Source organism: Humulus lupulus, chromosome 7 (genome assembly GCF_963169125.1).
Source record: "Humulus lupulus chromosome 7, drHumLupu1.1, whole genome shotgun sequence".
Classification (NCBI taxonomy): Eukaryota; Viridiplantae; Streptophyta; class Magnoliopsida; order Rosales; family Cannabaceae; genus Humulus; species Humulus lupulus.
In genome coordinates, this window is record NC_084799.1 from 31,912,021 (window position 1) to 31,930,598 (window position 18,578).

Here is an 18,578-nt window from a genome sequence, read left to right on the forward strand (position 1 = left end):
CATATATGTATATATATATATATACTATATACAATCAACGTGCATATTACAATTACTTAATTTTATTTATAGAATTTATTAATTATTTTTATTAAATTTATATTAATGTCATATAAATTTTGAAATAAATATTATATTTTAATTAAATAATTTATTTATTTTTGTTTAAGTTTATGTTTGTTATAGTTTTTGAATTTGAGAGTGACAACAAGAAATTATTTATTATATGTTTAATGTAATATTAAATATTATATGTGAATTTTAAATTTAAGTTTATTGCTAGTTTTTAAAAAAAAAAAAATTGTTGCTAATTCACAGTAGATTATATTATATGTTTAATATGATATTATTATAATAAGTGAGTTTAAATTTAATTAATTTTTATTTAAGTTATAAAACGTATAATTTTATTATTTTTAAATAATTATTATTATAAAATATCTCAAAAATATCATATTTTAAATTGTTTAGTGATTTATTATTTTAAAATAATTATCATTGTAAAATATCTGAAAAATATCATATTTTAATTTGTTTAATTATTTATTATTTTTAAGTAATTATCATTATAAAATATCTCAAAAATTTCCTATTTTAATTATTTATGTTATTTTATTTAAGTTTAAGTATTTACAAACTACCGTTAAATATACGAATATTCTGTTAAATATAAGAATATTCCGTTAAAATTAACATTGAAAAAATAAAAACCGTTAAAACTAAGAATTTCCGTTATCTACACACTTATTATATAGAAGATATATTATTATGTGCAAGCAATGTCCAATATAAATTTGTTCGGTTTTATTTAAAAAATTGACTAATTATTTTTATTAAGTTTTTATAATTGTCATATTAATTTTAAATAAATAAACAATATTATATATAAAAACGACATAATCATATTAAAAGAAAAATTAAACAAAAATATTGTTTATGATTTTTTTATAAAAAAAATAATACGATAACTTTTTAGATCACAAACTACCCTATTTAAGGGGTCAAAACATTCATTATATTATTCAAATCACACCTCAATAATTGGAGAAGAAAATTGATTATTATTAATAGAATATAAATGATATTCTAATTTCTTATTTAGTTACATAATCATACTATTTATACACATATGAGACTTATATATAATGCATTTATTATGTATGATATATTATTGTAATAATAATATTTTATAACATGTGAATTTATAATATTATAATTATTGAATATCTAGTTGTGTATTAAATATTATTATAATAATGATATTTTATAATATTTGAATTTATATTAATATAATTACTAAATATTTATTATAATAAACTTTTATAAAAATTAAAATTATATATTACATGTTATATATTATTATAATAATAATATTTATAACATTTGAATTTATATCAATATAATTGTTAAATATTTAGTTTTGTATTATGTATTATTATAATGATATTTTATAACTTTTGAATTTATTTAATATAATTAATAAATATCTAATTTGTATTATATATTATTATAATAATAATATTTAAATTTATATTAATATAATTAATAAATATATTTTTTAATTTATTTAGAAAATATATTCTATTAAATATTTAGAAATTTTTGTATAGAAGAGATATTACAAAAATTATTATACATATAACAAAATTAAGTCTACATATATATTCTGATATTTCTACATACATGTACATATTAAAATTTTTATTATATATATAATATATGATTTGTTTTTGTTAAAAAAATTAAGTCATTTCAATCACGTAACCAAGCTACTTTCTCTATAGACGCACTAACATTTTCTGATATAGGTTACGTAGTGGAGTCTTTTTTCACTTAATTAAATATAAAAATATTTGTTTTGTCAAAAACATATTTGTTTGGTAGAAAAAAATTGTCGAAAGAAAATTGAATTATCTTATTTATTACATTATTTAATTCCAGATTTTGTTCGTGAATCAGTATTAGTTATTAGCAGTAAATATAATTCGTCTAATTAATTTTTATTATAATTATTATTAATAAAAAAGAATTAAAATAATAAATAAAGAATTTTGCGTGTTGATAACTCAATGCTCTTAGACATGTGTCCGTAACGACCACTGGCTAAACAATCGGCGACGGAATAGAAAGCTCGTGAAACTAAGAGTATGATTTAAGCCACTCAAATAATGCCACGTGTAACGATAACACCGTTTGTAATAGAAGAGAAAAAAGAACCATGCTTTTTTGGGCCAGTTCGCTATCCTCGTTTGACACGTGTTAAAAACACGTACATATACGCCACGTCGACACCCAGTTTAAGTTTAACCGTCGAACGTCCCAGTCTTTCTTCATCGCACCCAGGTTTTATGATTTTGACTTTTTTGACCCCTCAACTTAGGGCCCACGACGTCTTCCAATCCGGTCCCACCACCCACACATGACACACCCTCCCTCCTTATCCCCGAACTTAACGCCGTTAACTATCTCGCCTCTCCACCACCCACGTTACGTTACGGTCCTTGTTGCCCTCCCACCGTCAACGTTATCTTTCACGAATATTCCTCCCGTTTCAAATATCTTTTTTCTCATTTGTTATTTTATTTTATAGTTTTACGATAATGGTGACCAAAAAGTAACCAATAGAGACCCTCCCTTTTTCCACGTAGGATTATGAACCTATTTCCTACGTGGCAAATCCTCCAAACAAAAACAAGAGGACCACAAGTTTTGTACCCAATTTTTTATTTATCTGTATTTATTTATTTTTAAATCGAAGAAAGAAAAAAGTGTGCTAACATGCTTATCGGGATAACTGCTCGAATACAAATACGTCTGCATTAGGGATAAAATGACGAATGTGACCCTCGTGGATCCTGTTCGAAGAACCTTTACCTTTTCTTTTTAGATCTGATGAAGAAGAGGGGGATCTTTCTCATCCCATAATAACAAGCAAAGCATATATTTTTAATTTACAATAATTAAATAATAAAAATATAAATATTTTTAGATCTGTTTATGTACACACGTGATAAATTAGTACAAGTCTACAACCGCTTATAAACTATCCAACATTATGTACGTTATATCTCCCCTGGTTCATTGTAACTTGTCCTTTTTCACTATGTACTTTCTACCACGTAATTTATAAATTATATATATTTTTTTGAGAAAAAAATATATATTGTACTTACTAGTTACTAATAATCTATAAAATATTATTGACTATGCTGTAACTTGTAATTAGTTTGGGTTCGATAACTTTCGTTACAGTTTTTTAAAGGTTTAATAAGGTCAAATCAGTATGTTAATAGGTCGGGGTTTGGTGGGCGGTTAAACTAATTAGGCAAAATTGGACCATTTTATTGCAATTAAAGTTAAAAGAGAAAAAAAAAAGTAAAACTTACCTCTACGTAGGGGAAAAAAAAACTGGGTTCTTTTTCTTGATAACCAAAAACTACCCATGGGGTTTTATATTGCGAGTTAAAATATTTATAAAAGAAAAAACAAATTGAAAATAAAATGAAAAGAATAAAACAAATGGATATCCTTTTCTACCAATCCAAAATTATGGGGTGAGAAACAAAAATAAAAATAAAAGAAAAATTGAGAAATAAATAAATAGCTCTCTTCGTGAATGAACGTTTTTCTCGATCAAGCGGACTTTAGGTGGCCACAAGATTCAGAGAAATTTCCACGTGTCAAGATCTTAAGGATATTAAGAATATGGGTGGGTCACTCGATACGAAGAACCGGTCTTTAGGTGGTTTAAAGAAACCTGCTATAGCCGGTTGGCCGGAATGAAATTACCTATAGGTCCTGTAAAGCAAAGGGGTCAATGGTATAAGAGTTGGGGGTTTAAGACAAGAGTTGGGTGGTTTTCAGAGGGTTTTGGCGATCAGATAGAGATTGAGATTGAGTTTTTTCTTTTAAAAGAGAGCAGAGATCACAGAAAATGGTTTGCGTTTGAACCTTAAAAATTTGTCATTTTTGCTTTTCCGGGAAAACATGGGATAGGAAATTGAGTGGGAAAGTGGTTTTTTTGTTACATGATGGAGGGAAAATTCCTTATTCTCTGAATTGTCCGACAATCCCACGATCCTACATTCTCCTCACAATTTCTCTGAATTCTGTTTCCTCACTTTAAAGATTTGAGCTTTGGACGAAGTTCGTTGCCTAAAGGTGAGAATTTTGTGTTTCTCGTCGATTTCGCTTCCCGAATGATCGAAAAGCTTGCGTTTTTGTTTGTGGGTTTTGGGTTCTTGTGACGATGCTTGTCCTATAAACCCTGTTTGGTTCCCGAGAAACTGTGGTGGAAATGGAAGAGAAAAATGTGATTTGTTGGTGCAATTCAGCTCCATAACTCTGCCATGTCTTCAAATTCTGTGTGTTTTTTCCTTAAAAAAAACCTCTAGTAATTTGACCGTCGTTTGTTTTCCATAGTTTATCTGGTTTTCACGGTTGATTCGTACTTTCTCCAAAATTCAGAGTTTTCTATGGATTTGATCCGAGATGGGTGGTTACATAAATATATATATCTTATTTTCGTTGCTAAATTTCAAACAAGTTTGAGGGTATGATCTACTTTCTAATCATCTTATGATTTCTGGGGCTGGATGAAAAGAAGTTCAGGGTTTTTCTTTCGTGAGATTTTGGATCTCTGAAAATTTTGGAATTTTTTTATTAAATAAATCTTTTGAATCCATTTTTGTCCAATTGTTACCCACCTTTTACCGTTCATGCCCAGAATTGTCACATAGATCTGTATCTCGCTCTGTTCTGTATTTTAGGGTTTTGCAGTGGTTTAAGGATTTTCCTTTCTTCTAGTTTCCCTCATTCTTTGCTATTTACACAATACTAGTTCGGATTATAACAGGTTTTTTCTTCTTCTAATTATATTGTTTGAGTTGATTTCCTTACAAATTAGTTTCTTCCATACCTAAATTGTTTTACTTACCTTTTTGGTGGATTTTTTTTTTAATTTGACAATTGGGCTCTTGGGTTTATCTTCTATGAAATAATGCAACTTTTCTGTGTTGTATACTTTTTTCCCTCGTCATCACAATTTTCTTTTCTTACCTGGGTTGGCTTTGGTTGCTTTTTTATAGTCAGCTCATTTGGATCTGATAGAGTCATGGGGTTGAATTCTAGTTATTTCGTCTAGTTTGTGTTAATTTACATTTCTTTTAAAAGTTATAAGAGATAGAAGCGGGCTTCAAGCCTCATGGCCAGGACATTGTTTGAGATTCTGATGTTGTGCAAATTACCAGACTAAAAACGCAAAATTTATGAAAGTTTCAGATTGAATCTTAATTAAAACATGAATTATATACAATTTTTTATGGCTGAGGATGATCACTTTCCTTCCTCATTATACATTAAGCATTTAGTGAATAGAGGATTGGTATTATAAATGTACTAAGGCTTTTAGTTATTTTTGTCGGACTAATTGATTTGTGTCTTCATCATTATCTTGTTCTTCTTCTTCTTAGTGCTCTATGTTTGCAGTTATGTTGATCGGACTAATTGATTTGTGTCATCCTTTTTTCAGGGTTTTTCATTTTGGACTTTGTGATCATAAGTGATTAGTGAAGGCCCTAGTCTAGTGAACAAACGTGCCCAGGAATGCTATCTCTTTGTGATTGATTAATATTGTGGTATGATTTCCCGATATGGTGTTGCAGAAGAGGTTAGACTATGGATTCAATGGTTATCAAGTACCTGCCATGCCTCGAGCTACTAGATCAGCTAGGGTATGTACAATCCACTATTTATATATCTTCTAATATTGTTTATATTGTTAATTTCACCACTGTCAAACATTAGTGATTCATATTGCCGCTTTTGTTGTGTATTTTAGAGGAGGGGTACAGTTAAAAAGAGAGTTGAAGAAAATCAAATGTGTGCATTTGACCTGCTGGCAACTGTAGCTGGTAATTTATTGCTCGAGAAAGAGAGTTCTCCCACTTCAAGTAATACATTGAATCAGAAAGACAAGTGCGTAATTGTTGATCAAGATGGGCATGATGGAAATGTGCCACTGAAGGTGGAACCTTGTGATCAAGGAACTCGGGACAGGAAACCTTTTGTTTCTGAGCATGAATCACAAGCTCCTAATGTAAACCACAGCTCGAAGGAGTCTTCATTTCCTAGAAATGATGATCATTCGAGCTTTACTTCTATAATGACAACTTCTAATTGCTCTGAGAGGTTAGTTGCTATAAATTCTGATACTAGCAAAATTAAGAATGAAGTAGGAAGTTTCTGTAGCCAAATAGAAGGCTTGTCTATGTACAGGGAGTCTGGTGGCTGTAAATTGGAAGGTGAAACTAAGACACTTGTAAAAGATGAGTCAAATAATACTGGAAAAGTGCTAATTGGCACTGCTGCTGATATGTGCAGTTCAGAGTATCCAACCGTCTTTAAGGGGAAACCTCTTGTATTGCCCAGTTCAGACTGTAGTGCGAAGGCACCTTTGTGCGGGGACCACATCCCGCAGACATCACTTCCCTCTACCAGGGATGATGTGAAAGTAGTTAGTAGAGATGATGACGAAAAATCCTCAGGGTGTACTCACCCTAGCACCACAACCAGGTACTTCAAACGAGCACCACGGATTGGAGACCGAAGGATAAGAAAAATATTGGCTTCTAAATATTGGAAAGTTGGGTCAAAGTATAAGGATGAGACACTTTCAAGTCCTGGTAAGTGGTTCCCCAGTATGTAAAAGGCCTCTGTTACGTACTATTGGAAATACTCTGCATGGTGCTTTGCACTTTCTAACAATAATTTTTTTTTTGTTGTATCTTGCAGATGGCAATATTAAACCAAGTTACCGTAGTAGGAAAGACTGCTACAAACGCCAAAGGACTCAAATGACTGTTCCTTTCAAAAAGAGGAAACTTTTTGATCATAGCTCGGTCTGGGCATCTGATGGAGGTACTAATAGTGGAGGATTTTTTAACTCAATTGAGAAGAGCATTGGTGATGCCTCTGGTTCATGTACAAAAATGCAAGGAGGTCATTTTCAAAACCATTGGCTCTTCTTAATTGAATTTTAGAGCATATTAGTGTTTTGACACCTCGTCAGTCTACTAAGTCAAAGTCATTATACAGGGACTGGAACTTCTTGCTCAGTTGCTGGTCAACGAACATCATTCCAACGCAGGGATTCTCATGGTATGAGAACCTATGACGGAATGATTATTATTCTTTTGACTTGATTGGTTGACATTGAAAGAGGTTCTTATACGAAGGTGTATTTTTCTTTTACTCAGTGAAGCTAAGGATCAAGTCTTTCAGGGTGCCAGAGCTTTTTATTGAGATTCCTGAGACTGCAACTGTTGGTTCACTGAAGGTAAAACCGTAATTTTCTTATTGTTTATCCTAAAGAAATATACTTCTGCTATATTTTCTTAAGTTGAGTAAGTGCAGTTTACTTGCATCATTCTTGTTAATGTCCACTCCGTTGATTGTGATGTTTTGAATACTTAATCCATGTCTATTTTTGTAATTTTAGTGTCTACCTTTTTGTCACTAAACCTATTTTGGAACAGCAGCCCGTACAAAATATTAGTATGTCTTGTGTGGGTTACATGGTCATATTTGTGTCACTGATTGTTTATGTTGGTTCAACAGAGGACAGTTATGGATGCAGTGACAGCAATACTCGGAGGTGGTTTACATATTGGTGTACTCCTTCAGGGAAAGAAAGTAAGAGATGACAACATAACACTACTGCAGTCTGGAATTTCTCACGACAAGGAGCTGGATGCTTTGGGATTTACCCTGGAGCCTAACCCCCCACAAAGTCCCCCACCTCTATGCTCTGGAGATTCTCCACATTTGCTTCCTGGTGATGCACCTGAGATCCTTGCAAGGTAATACACGTATCCCACATATTCGAGTATGTTATTGTGTCTTGTTTTTGTAATCCTCATGCTACACTTGGTAGTTATGAATGTTTAGTTTGTTTGATGTTGAACTTATTTTGTAATTGCTTTCTTAACTAGGTATCCACTCAACCAGGAAATAGTTGACCACGTTAATGCGAATGTCTTACCAGAGCCTCGTGTTGCTAATTTAAGTAACTTTGTTGAAAGTGATCATGATTCGACCCCCTCTCCAACTGATACATCAGCAGACAAAAGTACAACAGATTCAAAAGCATTGGTTCCCATCCCTGAAATGAATGTAGAGGCTCTATCTGTGGTTCCAGCACTACGGAAATCCAAGCGATCCGATATGGCACAGCGTCGAATCCGTCGTCCATTTTCTGTTACTGAAGTTGAAGCACTTGTTCAAGCGGTTGAAAAACTTGGAACTGGAAGGTAATTTAGCTGAAAAATCACCAGAAGTACTGGTTGCAATATTCTAAAATATTAAGTTTTGCCTCACTTTGACCCTCAATATAAGAAACTTCATGTAGGCAAATAGCTGTTAATGCGGTACCTTTGGTGTTACATGTTCCTATATGCGGTACCTTTGGTGTTATCTGGGGTTCTTACCAATTATTTTGTTTGGGGCTCATGTATAGGTGGCGTGATGTTAAATTGCGAGCTTTTGATAATGCGAAGCATAGGACATATGTTGATTTGAAGGTAAGGAGCCTATTTGCCAACTTCAATTATTTATTTTTAATTTTCAATTAGTTTGCTCATTCTACTAACTAAACTGCCATATGTTGGTGTAAAGTTGTACACGTTACTTTTTAAGTCTTCAACTACAAACACCTATAAAGATCCAAGATTTACAGATGGTAATTTGAATTACCATTATTTTTTTCAAAAAAAGTCTACTTTATGTGCTGGGGTCCGCCAGAGAAATTTTCTTTGTTTAATCCGTTCTGGGCCTCTATCAAATAATTGCTTGTACTACAGGTAAGTGATTAGCCAGTTTACCAGATAGCTTTATCAGCGTTCTTACTTTTTATCTGTTCAAATACCACCTTATCAAGGAATCTTACGAGTACTTATTGTACACGACATCTACTGTTTACTTTTCCACACATGCCCTCATGACTAAAATGCCCTCATCATTACTCAGAATACCCTTTTCAAGGTCATAAACCCTTCTCCCCGTTACATTCCCAAGTGAATCTTCTTCACTGTTAAAATTTGTTGTCATCTGTTTTGATCATGGTCACAGATGGATTCATGTCCCCACTTCAGTCTAATCAAAGTTTCGACCTGTTTAATTGCCTTTTTTCTCCCTGGAAGACTTTCTTTTTTTGGGCCAGAAAGCTAAAAGAGCCAAGGTGTTTGTGAGTTGAGTTGGGGTCTTGTTTGTGACGTGTCTATATTTTTCTTTTGGTTTGTGCAGGACAAGTGGAAAACACTAGTACACACGGCAAGAATATCACCCCAACAAAGGAGAGGAGAGCCTGTCCCACAGGACCTGTTGGACAGGGTCCTAACTGCTCACGCACACTGGTCCCAGCAGCAAGCCAAGCAACAGCTTAAACAACAGCCTGAGACTTGCCTTCTCCTCTAAGAAAACTCTCCCACCCTATAATCATCAACAAGAAGGAAACTTACTAGGATCCATGGGGGGATTTAGATGGCCAAGAAGAGGCCCCCCTTTCTTTTTCTTTTTTTATAATTATTTCTTTGTGTAATTTTGTTAATGATGTAAAAATTATGACAAGGGAAAAAGGGATAGAGAAAGTGTGAAGAAGATTATGTAATATTTGGTTGCTCTGCGCCATTGGGTCTTTTATCCTTTGCAGGGAGAAGGCAAGCGCATGTAAATGGTTAGACACTTGACAGAATAAGAGCATTCGCTAACGGAAAAATTAATTTGACCCCAAAAGCTAAGCTGTTGATGTACTCTCTCTCTCTCTCTCTCTCTCCCTCCCTCATTTTCATATTCCATTCATTTTATTGTAATATTCTTTGTTTCTCTCTCTCTCCCCCTCATTTTCATATTCCATTCATTTTATTGTAACAGTCTCTCTCTCTCTCGCTACTTTGGTAGATCAATTGGCTGTGGCAGAGGAGAAGAGGAAGACACATTCATTTGAGGCTTGAGCTATTTATAGCTTGAACCATTATATAATGTATCAGCAAATATTGTTGCTGTAAGTTCTTGTACCTCATTTTATTTTATGTATTGAAAAACATACGGCAATTCTTACAGCTCTTGCTATCAGGAAAAGTCATTTTAACAGTACTTGTCAGAGTTAGCTTTCACACTTGATTTACTTATTATTATTATGACCGAAGTGGAAAAACAAAAGACAAACGTAGCGTCCAAATGTTAGTTAAGTTTTGTTAGCCAGGCACGTGTCTACACGTGTGTTACGCCAGATAATGGGTGAGTACTAACGTGGATCCATATGCATTTCCCTATTTCCTAGGACAGTTATACCTAATTAAGTATTAGTTTTCATGTGTAATATTTTATAGTATTAGTATTAGTATTATGTTATCGATAATAGGGTATAAATTAATACTAATACCCACCCATACATGATGATCGTAGAAAATGTATTAATATAATATATCACTAAAAAAATGTTAGTTTTATGAGTTTTTTTTTACATGATATTATCTACTTGTAAACAAAAGAAAGAAATATAAAAACATTCAAATATGAGAATCCCACAAAATCCAACTTTGGTTAATTCGATATAATGGAAATAAAATATAATAATAGCAAAGATAAAAATGAAGTGGCAATTTCAGGTAGAAACAACATCATATGAATTCTTTAGCATATAACCTTTAAATAATGAAGCAGAAGAGTTAATGGAAGGTCCCATTTCAATTATGTCGTTTCTGTATTTGGCGTCAAATAATGTTCTTTTTACGTCCCTACCTGCCCCTTTCATAATTATTTTTTAATACATATGGATAATAACTATAATAATTCATGGATATTTGTGGCTAATATTAGATTAGTATTGAATTTATTTTTTTTCCAAATTGGACCATCCTTAGTATAGAACTATAGAGAAGAAAATGAAACTACGAGGATAATATTAAAAAAGAAAATGGGTAAGGACAACGACGGTTTTGTTTAGTGGTGGAGATTAGACAATCCTTGTTTTAGTTCATTTTTGGTTGTTGGATTAATTGGAGAATGACTAGCGTTCTTATCTTGTGGCTGAAAATTTTAACAATTAAAGTGATCCATCTCTCTATTAAATTCATCATATAATCACTTTTCACAATTTTTTTACATAATTGACTTGACATCATTACATGAGATAATGACTAGTATTTTCAATTATGATTTAATTAGTATCTCTGTTTTGTTGTGACCGTCAATTTTAGAGGTTCGACTAGAACTGTCTTATTATATATTCACTTTATTCTCATACTCAATAATATAAAGAGGGCAAATTGTCATATAATCTAGCCACAAAATTCCCTCAAAAACTAGTCTCAAGAAGTATTAATGGCTTTTTTTTTTTAATTAATTGTTTATAATGCTACATATATTACTTTATATATATATTATGGTATATTGTACTATTACTTCCTATAGATCTCACTTCTTTGCCAACAAATTATTACTCTCTCTTCCTTTTATTTTCTTCTATATTTCTGGTCATAATGCGATCTAGGTTGTATATTTCTACTATTTTCTTTTCTTTTTTATTTTTGTTAGAAGCTGACACTTATTTCAGTATCAAGAACTTTCATAATTTTTTTTGTCTTTACAAGAGGTTAATTGTGGATGCCCACCTTCACTTTATCAATAATAAATCTTATACAACTGTTTTTTTCCTTTTATTTTGTCATCTCCAATATGGCACTATACTATATGATTTCATGAGAACATGTATATATGTGTGCGCTATGCCTATGGTAAATCTGTGTTGGTCCCTATCGTTATATTAAATTTATTGTTATCCTTTCAAAACAATATATCATTTAATATATGAGGGTTTATGAAAATAAAAATGATTAAATAAGAATATGTAAGCATATACAAAATTTGTGTACAAATATTAAACAAAATAGTCGAGATGTTAATTTACTACACAATTTTCATGTCTGATTTATAAACTGTAGTAAAATAGTCGAGATGTTAGGTATATCAATGATATCCATATGCATATAATGTGAAAAAAGTATACCATTCATAACAAATATATATATTTTTAAAAAAGTACAGATATAAATTAACAGTGAAAATTTTATGTTTGAAATTATCAATTTTTTTTAAACATACTTTTTAAAAAATAATATATATATATATATATATACTAGAAATGCGTAATAATAATAATAATATAGAAAAGTAATTTTATTTTTGAATTGAAATATAGATTGTATGTTAAAAAATATATTATCATTTATTAAAAATGCAGCAAAGAAAATAATGATAATGATCCTAAATAATATAAAAATGTGAAAAGATTTTTGTATATCATCTGCGTATACTAAGTGAAAAACAAACAAATATATACTAATTATAATAATTGATATACTATAAATTAATAATTTGAAAAATATTTCATTTTACTACAACTTAGAGATATGAATATTGGGGTATGGTGCAAAATGACCCTTAATGTTGTGTGAAAGTAAGTAAATGTCCATGTTTTTAATTTTGTAGTAAAATAGCCTAATTATCTATTTAATATCACATATTACCAAATATACCCTTTAACAAATTACTATTTTATTCTAAATATTTTAATATTATGGTATATGTATATTAGTTTTGTTTAATTATTTTTTATTTTAAAGTTATTTTGATTTTTTTTCATTTTTATGGGTTGTTGAATGATATACCATACCATAAAATATATATACTGAGTTGAAAAATAATATACCATCAAAACTTACAAAATTATTACTAAAAAATGTATATACTATGCTAACAAAGTTATATACTACCATTAAAATGTATATACCATGATACAAAATTATATACTACAAAATTATATACTACCACTATGTATAATAAAATAGAAATTAAATATCACAAAAAAAAAATTATATACCATACCACAAAAAACATATACACTAATTGAAAAATAATATACCAACAACCTATAAAAAACTTAAAAAATCAATATAACTTTAAAATAAAATGTAATTAAACAAAACTAATATACATATACCACTATATTAAAGTCATACAGTCCTAAATAAATAAATAAATTATAAAAAATTGCAATTTAGGTAATCAACAATATAAAATGGTCATTTATCTATAATTTTAAAAATGAGGATATTAGCTTCTTGATGGCTATATTTTGGGCCATTTCCTATAATTTCTCTATGAATATTTTGCACTAAACTCCACAAATTGATAATTAAGGAAGGCTTCATTGAAGTAAGCCCAAATAATGTGGGACAAACATTGATAATATAATTCATGAAGACTAAATAAGTTAAGTGGATTTTTGAAGAATTCTTGAGGATTTGCTACTTTCAAGTGGGATTAGGAGCAACTAAGGTCATCTCTAACCTAGAAAATTTCGAAAACTCAGAGAGGTAAGCTTCTTATCTTCTCTAATTTTCAAGTTCTTAAGTGTTTTTGGTGAATGATGAGTTTGACATTTAAAATTCAAATTTAGAGATTTTAGGTTGTTGGGTTATATGTTTTGGTGATAGAAACCAGTTTATAAACTGATTTTATAGCTTTAATCCTCTCATTAATCATGAATTAAGGTTTGATTTTCGGATTGGGAAAAATGGGCTTTGAAACCAAAATTTGGCAAATCTTGTTTAAAATAGGGATTTGATGATGGGGTGTTGTTTTAAGGTGTTTGTGAAGTATTATGGTTGTTTTGGTGCTAGGTTTTGGGGTTGGAACAGGTTTAAAGTCTGTTTGGGCGAGTTTGAGACTTGAGAAATCGCTGGGAAAATCCAGAAATTCTGGGTTTGCACTGCGCCACTGAACAAGAAATTTGAGCGAATTATTTGCTTCTGCTCGCCACGGTGCTAGTACACTTTCAGGGTACAAATTTTCTAAACTTTGGGGAATTGGCTTAGGGGACGATTCCATTGCCCGGTTTGATGGAATCGGAAGTCTCGAGAGCTAGGGTTTAGTTTTGGAACCCGTTTTTGGACTTAGTTCTTAATGAGAATATCGTTTACATTGTGACTAGGGTTTCTGCAAGGCTCGGGAAATGAATTGCACTCGGGGTTGTTCCATTACCTGCACAGGACTCGAGGTAAAAAAATTGGCACATGCACCGTGTTTAGGGAATTGGCCCTGACTAGTGAACGCGGTTATAACCGCGTACTGAATTTGATTGGATTATTATATTATTGTTTTGTAATTTTATTTAATGCATTTGTTGTCATGAATTTATTTGTGAATGATCGACATGGGATGGATTCGGCGATAATCATGTGGAATGTAGGTCATAATGGCAGGGCCACTACAGGGAATTGGCCCCGAGTTGTGAACACGGTTATAACCGTGTACTGAATTTGATTGGATCATTATATTATTGTTCTGTAATTTTATTTAATGCATTTGTTGTCATGCATTTATTTGTGAATGATCGACATGGGCCGGATTCGGCGATAATCATGTGGAATGTAGGCCGTAATGGTAGGGCCACTATGGGGGAATTGGCCCCGACTTGTGAACGCGGTTATAACCACATATTGAATTTGATTGGATTATTATATTATTGTTCAGTAATTTTATTTAATGCATTTGCTGTCATGCATTTATTTGTGAATGATCGACATGGGCCGGATTCAGCGATAATCATGCGGAATATAGGCCGTAATGGCAGGGCCACTATGGGGGTGCGGTACACACTCATTCGGTACGGACTGTGTAAATGAGTTTATGCTTGCATGAATTAGTTTGTAATTTGTGAAGCATGTTATTTAAGATTTATGTTTCATTTGATATCATTTTTTGCTTGGTTAGGTTTTCTTGTTGGGCCTTGGCTCACGGGTGCTTTGTGGTGTAGGAAAGGGCAATGGGAAATTGGACCAATCATGAGTGTGTACATATGCAATATCCCAAATTACTTAATAAGGCTTAGGGCCTTTATTAGGGGGCCAGGATGGCAATTTATAGAAATTATGTGTTTATATGATATATATATGTATATCATTATATGATTATGTGAGTTATATTATAATATGACTTGATATGCATGTTTAGGTGTTTTAAATATGCATGTGGGCCAATTTCTGATTAAAATGGTAGTTTTCGTAATTTGGCCCGTTACAGGTATATTTGGCATATATGTGATATATGTGTGAGACCACATCATTATGTGGATATATCTGGGTTACTCGGCACAAGACGATCCTAGGGATCAAGTTAGCGTAAAAGTCACAACGGGGTTAAATATCGGGCTTGGGGTGAGCCTTGGGGTAATTTGGAAATTTAGTACATTACCGGGACCGGGTAATGGGAAAATTATTTGGTAATTATTTGAGGATATTAGAGGTAACGGGAATTATGAGACATTATTTATGATTAACGGGGTATGTGGCAAATGAAAAAGCTGCCCTTGAAGGGCTTTGAGAAAGAGATTTGACCCTAGGGGCATATGTGTCATTTTGAGTCACAACCAGTGACTTAGTCACTCTTTCCCTCAGCTAAAGGATTCCCCAAAATAGAGCATCACCTCAAGCAGCTCTCTCTCTTTCTCTCACTTGATTTCTCTCTTCTCTCTCATACCTTGGGGGATTTTGGATTTTGGAGGAAGAAAAGCTCAAGGATTGAAAGGTGGAGGCAAAAGTTTGGCTAAGGGATAGCTTGGGCTTGCAGACCATTGGTTTGAGGTAAGGATTATTTGATTTTGCTGTGAATTCAGGTTAAGTTCTTCATGTTCTTGAGGTGTTCTTGAGCTTCAAAGCTTAATTATGGATGTAATGCTCTGGATAACCAAGACCGTTACACTGTGTGCTTGAAATAGTGCGAGACTTGCTAATCAAGTCATTTGATTAAAAATGTGAATCTAACGATACAAGCAGGTTAGGTTTAAAAGATTTTGGTTATAAACGAATAATTTTTCATTAAAATACATGTTTGGTACATGGGATCCCAAATCAAGGTTTAAATAATGTAATTACAAAATTTCCAATGCTTATAAAAAACCAAGCCACTCTAATGGCAAAATACACGTTTTAGGTTCTCGTTCCTGTACAATTCCTCGACCGTGGCGGCCGAGCAGCTGACAATGTACACCTCGCCCCCAGAGCTCTCCAACCCATGGTTAACTTGCCTTACCCTTGGCCTTACCTGCACCACGTAGCACCCGTGAGCCAAGGCCCAGCAAGAAAACATAACATTTAAAACACAATCACTAATAATATTCAATTATTTCACAAGACATATCCAGGTACTCAACAGTGCACAACATCCACCCATTCAACGATAATATTCAACAAGCTAACAATCTGCCATTCAACTAACCAGCATATCATAATCATCATAATAATTGCACTCAAATCACATGATAGTTAGGGCCGACAACTTAGGTCGCACCCTCTGTTTAACCCACTGACTTCGGCCCGCTTAAACCGAGCTCAGTGCATAATAAGCTGTCCTCGGCTACTAGTGGTCGAGCCACGCCCTGTACGCAAGTGTAAACTCTGGCGCTCTTAGGCCGCACGTTTACTATTTACATGGCGTGATACCATCCATTTAAAATTCACATGGCATAATACCATCCCCTCTAGAGGGCATACAAAACAGGGAACCCTTACCCCTAATATAAATTCCACAACCAGGTGCAGTTTTCTTACCTTTAATTCCAAGTGCTTTAATTTGGAGAGACGACCCCCGAGCACGATCCTACCCTGAGCCCAAGCGTACACCTAGTCACAACCAAGATAAAGGATTCCATCAATAATTGCATAAGGGTTTCCGGATAGAATTCTAGCCTCCGGGACATCGAATTCCACCAAACACGGTAGTGGGATCGATCCCGAGCACCAAAGGTTAGGTTCCCACGCTTAAAATCTCCAAATGGCCACAAATGCCCTTAAGGGACGCGGCCCCTAAGACCTGCGCTGCAGCCCACCCCCTAAAATAGAGGCTAGGCCTCTTTGACCACAGACACGCGTCGCGGCCCTGCCCCTGTGGCGTCGCGGCGCTCCCTAATCTCAGAGCCCTCCTGGCTCTTCCTTGCTCCGAAGGGTCGCGGCGCTCTAGAACAGAGCCGTGGCCCAGCCCCGCGAACCCAGAAAAACCACCATTTGTAACATTTAAACCTCAGCCAAATCCACCCTAAACCATCCCAATAACACAATTCAATTATCCCAACATTCTAACATGATTTCCACAATAGAACCCAACAGAAATCTAGTCTAGAAACCCATCAAAACATCATTTCAATCTTTTGAACCCACACACTCAAGCACACTCAAACCAGCCACGAAAACACCAGAATTCAAATATTAAATCATAATTTCGAGCTTACCTTCACTGCAGAACAAATTCTCCAAGTTATTTCTGGGCTAACTCCCAAGTTCCTAGCTTCAATTCAGTCCTTAAATATAAAAACCATAAACACCCTTAAAACCTAGCCAATACACAGAATTCTAATGATCAAGAGTATGATTCAATTCTTACCTTTGTTTCTAGCTTGTTTCCCCTAGCTTCCACTGAGTTAAACCTCCAATTGCTCAGCTCAAACTCTAATTCCCAGCCACAAATCCTTTGGTTTCACTGAGTTTCTTGAGAGAAAAGGAGAGAGGGAGAGAAGAGTCGGTTCCTTGAGTTTCTACTGTTTTCTATTTTTTTCTTAGTCTAACCTTAGTTACTTAAGTCTATCCCGAGGCTCGGGGTACCGGAAACGTCCCCGAGGGCAAAACGGTAAAATTTCCCCAATATTCCCACTTAGGCTTCCTAACCTCAAATATATCTCAAATTATTTATTTTCACAACTCGAAAATCCAAATAATCATCTAATACCCGAAATACCCCTTGACTTGCCCCAAGTCAAGTACCAGGTCCCGCTGTGACTTTCCCGCTACTTTCTCCCTAGGATCGCCTTGTGTCGAAAGCTGCAACACATATATCCACATAATAATGTGGTCTTAACAGATTATCACAAAATCACATTTATGTCCTAACGAGCCAAAATTACAATTATGCCCTTACAACCAAACAGGGCCCGCATGCTTATCAAATACTCATAAACATGCATTTCACATAAACATGTATATTACACCATTAATTCACACAACTTCCAATTATGCCCTCCCGACACACTAATTAAGGCCCTTAAGCCTTATTAGTAATTTTGGGTCGTTACAATGGATTTTTGAGTTTTGATGGGTTATAGATCAAGTTTAAGGTTTGGTTTTAATGGTCTTGATGTATTGATGAGGTTGTAAGGTTGAATTTTAAGTTTGGATGGTGTTTAGATGAGGTTTTGGTGACTTGAATTTAGGGGAAAACGTAGGGGAAAAACAAGAGAGTTCTAGTCTGTAGGGTTGGCGCCCATGTGCTAGGCAGGGGAAATCCAAGGGTGGCTCTATGACATGGATGGTGCCCCAGCGCTACCTTGTGGTGCCCCACCGCTAGTCTAGTTTCAGCAAAGCCCATTTTTAGGGCTTGGGAGGACTTGGGGATTCGGGGGATGGTTCCACCACCCCGTTGGGTGGAGTAGAAGTACCAAGAGCACGAGAGTGGTCCCAGAGTTTGTTTTT

At 33.6% G+C, this 18,578-nt stretch overlaps 1 protein-coding gene across 6 annotated transcripts; it reads left to right on the forward strand.

Annotated features, from left to right (window-relative positions):
- Positions 1-3,847: 3,847 nt before the first annotated feature.
- LOC133791099 (telomere repeat-binding protein 5-like) lies at positions 3,848-10,115 on the forward strand. Of its 6 annotated transcripts, none has more exons than XR_009874123.1 (11): positions 3,848-4,161; positions 5,531-5,732; positions 5,840-6,683; positions 6,793-6,999; positions 7,096-7,158; positions 7,257-7,336; positions 7,618-7,859; positions 7,992-8,309; positions 8,516-8,579; positions 9,301-9,803; positions 9,928-10,115. XR_009874123.1 is itself a non-coding variant. In XM_062228996.1 (11 exons), exons 2-11 carry the CDS (start codon positions 5,652-5,654, stop codon positions 9,469-9,471), a joined length of 1,878 nt encoding a protein of 625 aa, XP_062084980.1. In that variant the 5' UTR covers positions 3,848-4,161; positions 5,531-5,651; the 3' UTR covers positions 9,472-9,806. The 6 variants fall into 6 exon arrangements, 4 of the variants coding, with proteins under 4 accessions (XP_062084980.1, XP_062084976.1, XP_062084979.1 ...); XR_009874124.1 differs by having other exon boundaries at positions 9,955-10,115; XM_062228996.1 differs by lacking the exon at positions 9,928-10,115 and having other exon boundaries at positions 5,840-6,189; positions 6,382-6,683; positions 9,301-9,806.
- The last annotated feature ends 8,463 nt before the right edge of the window (positions 10,116-18,578 follow it).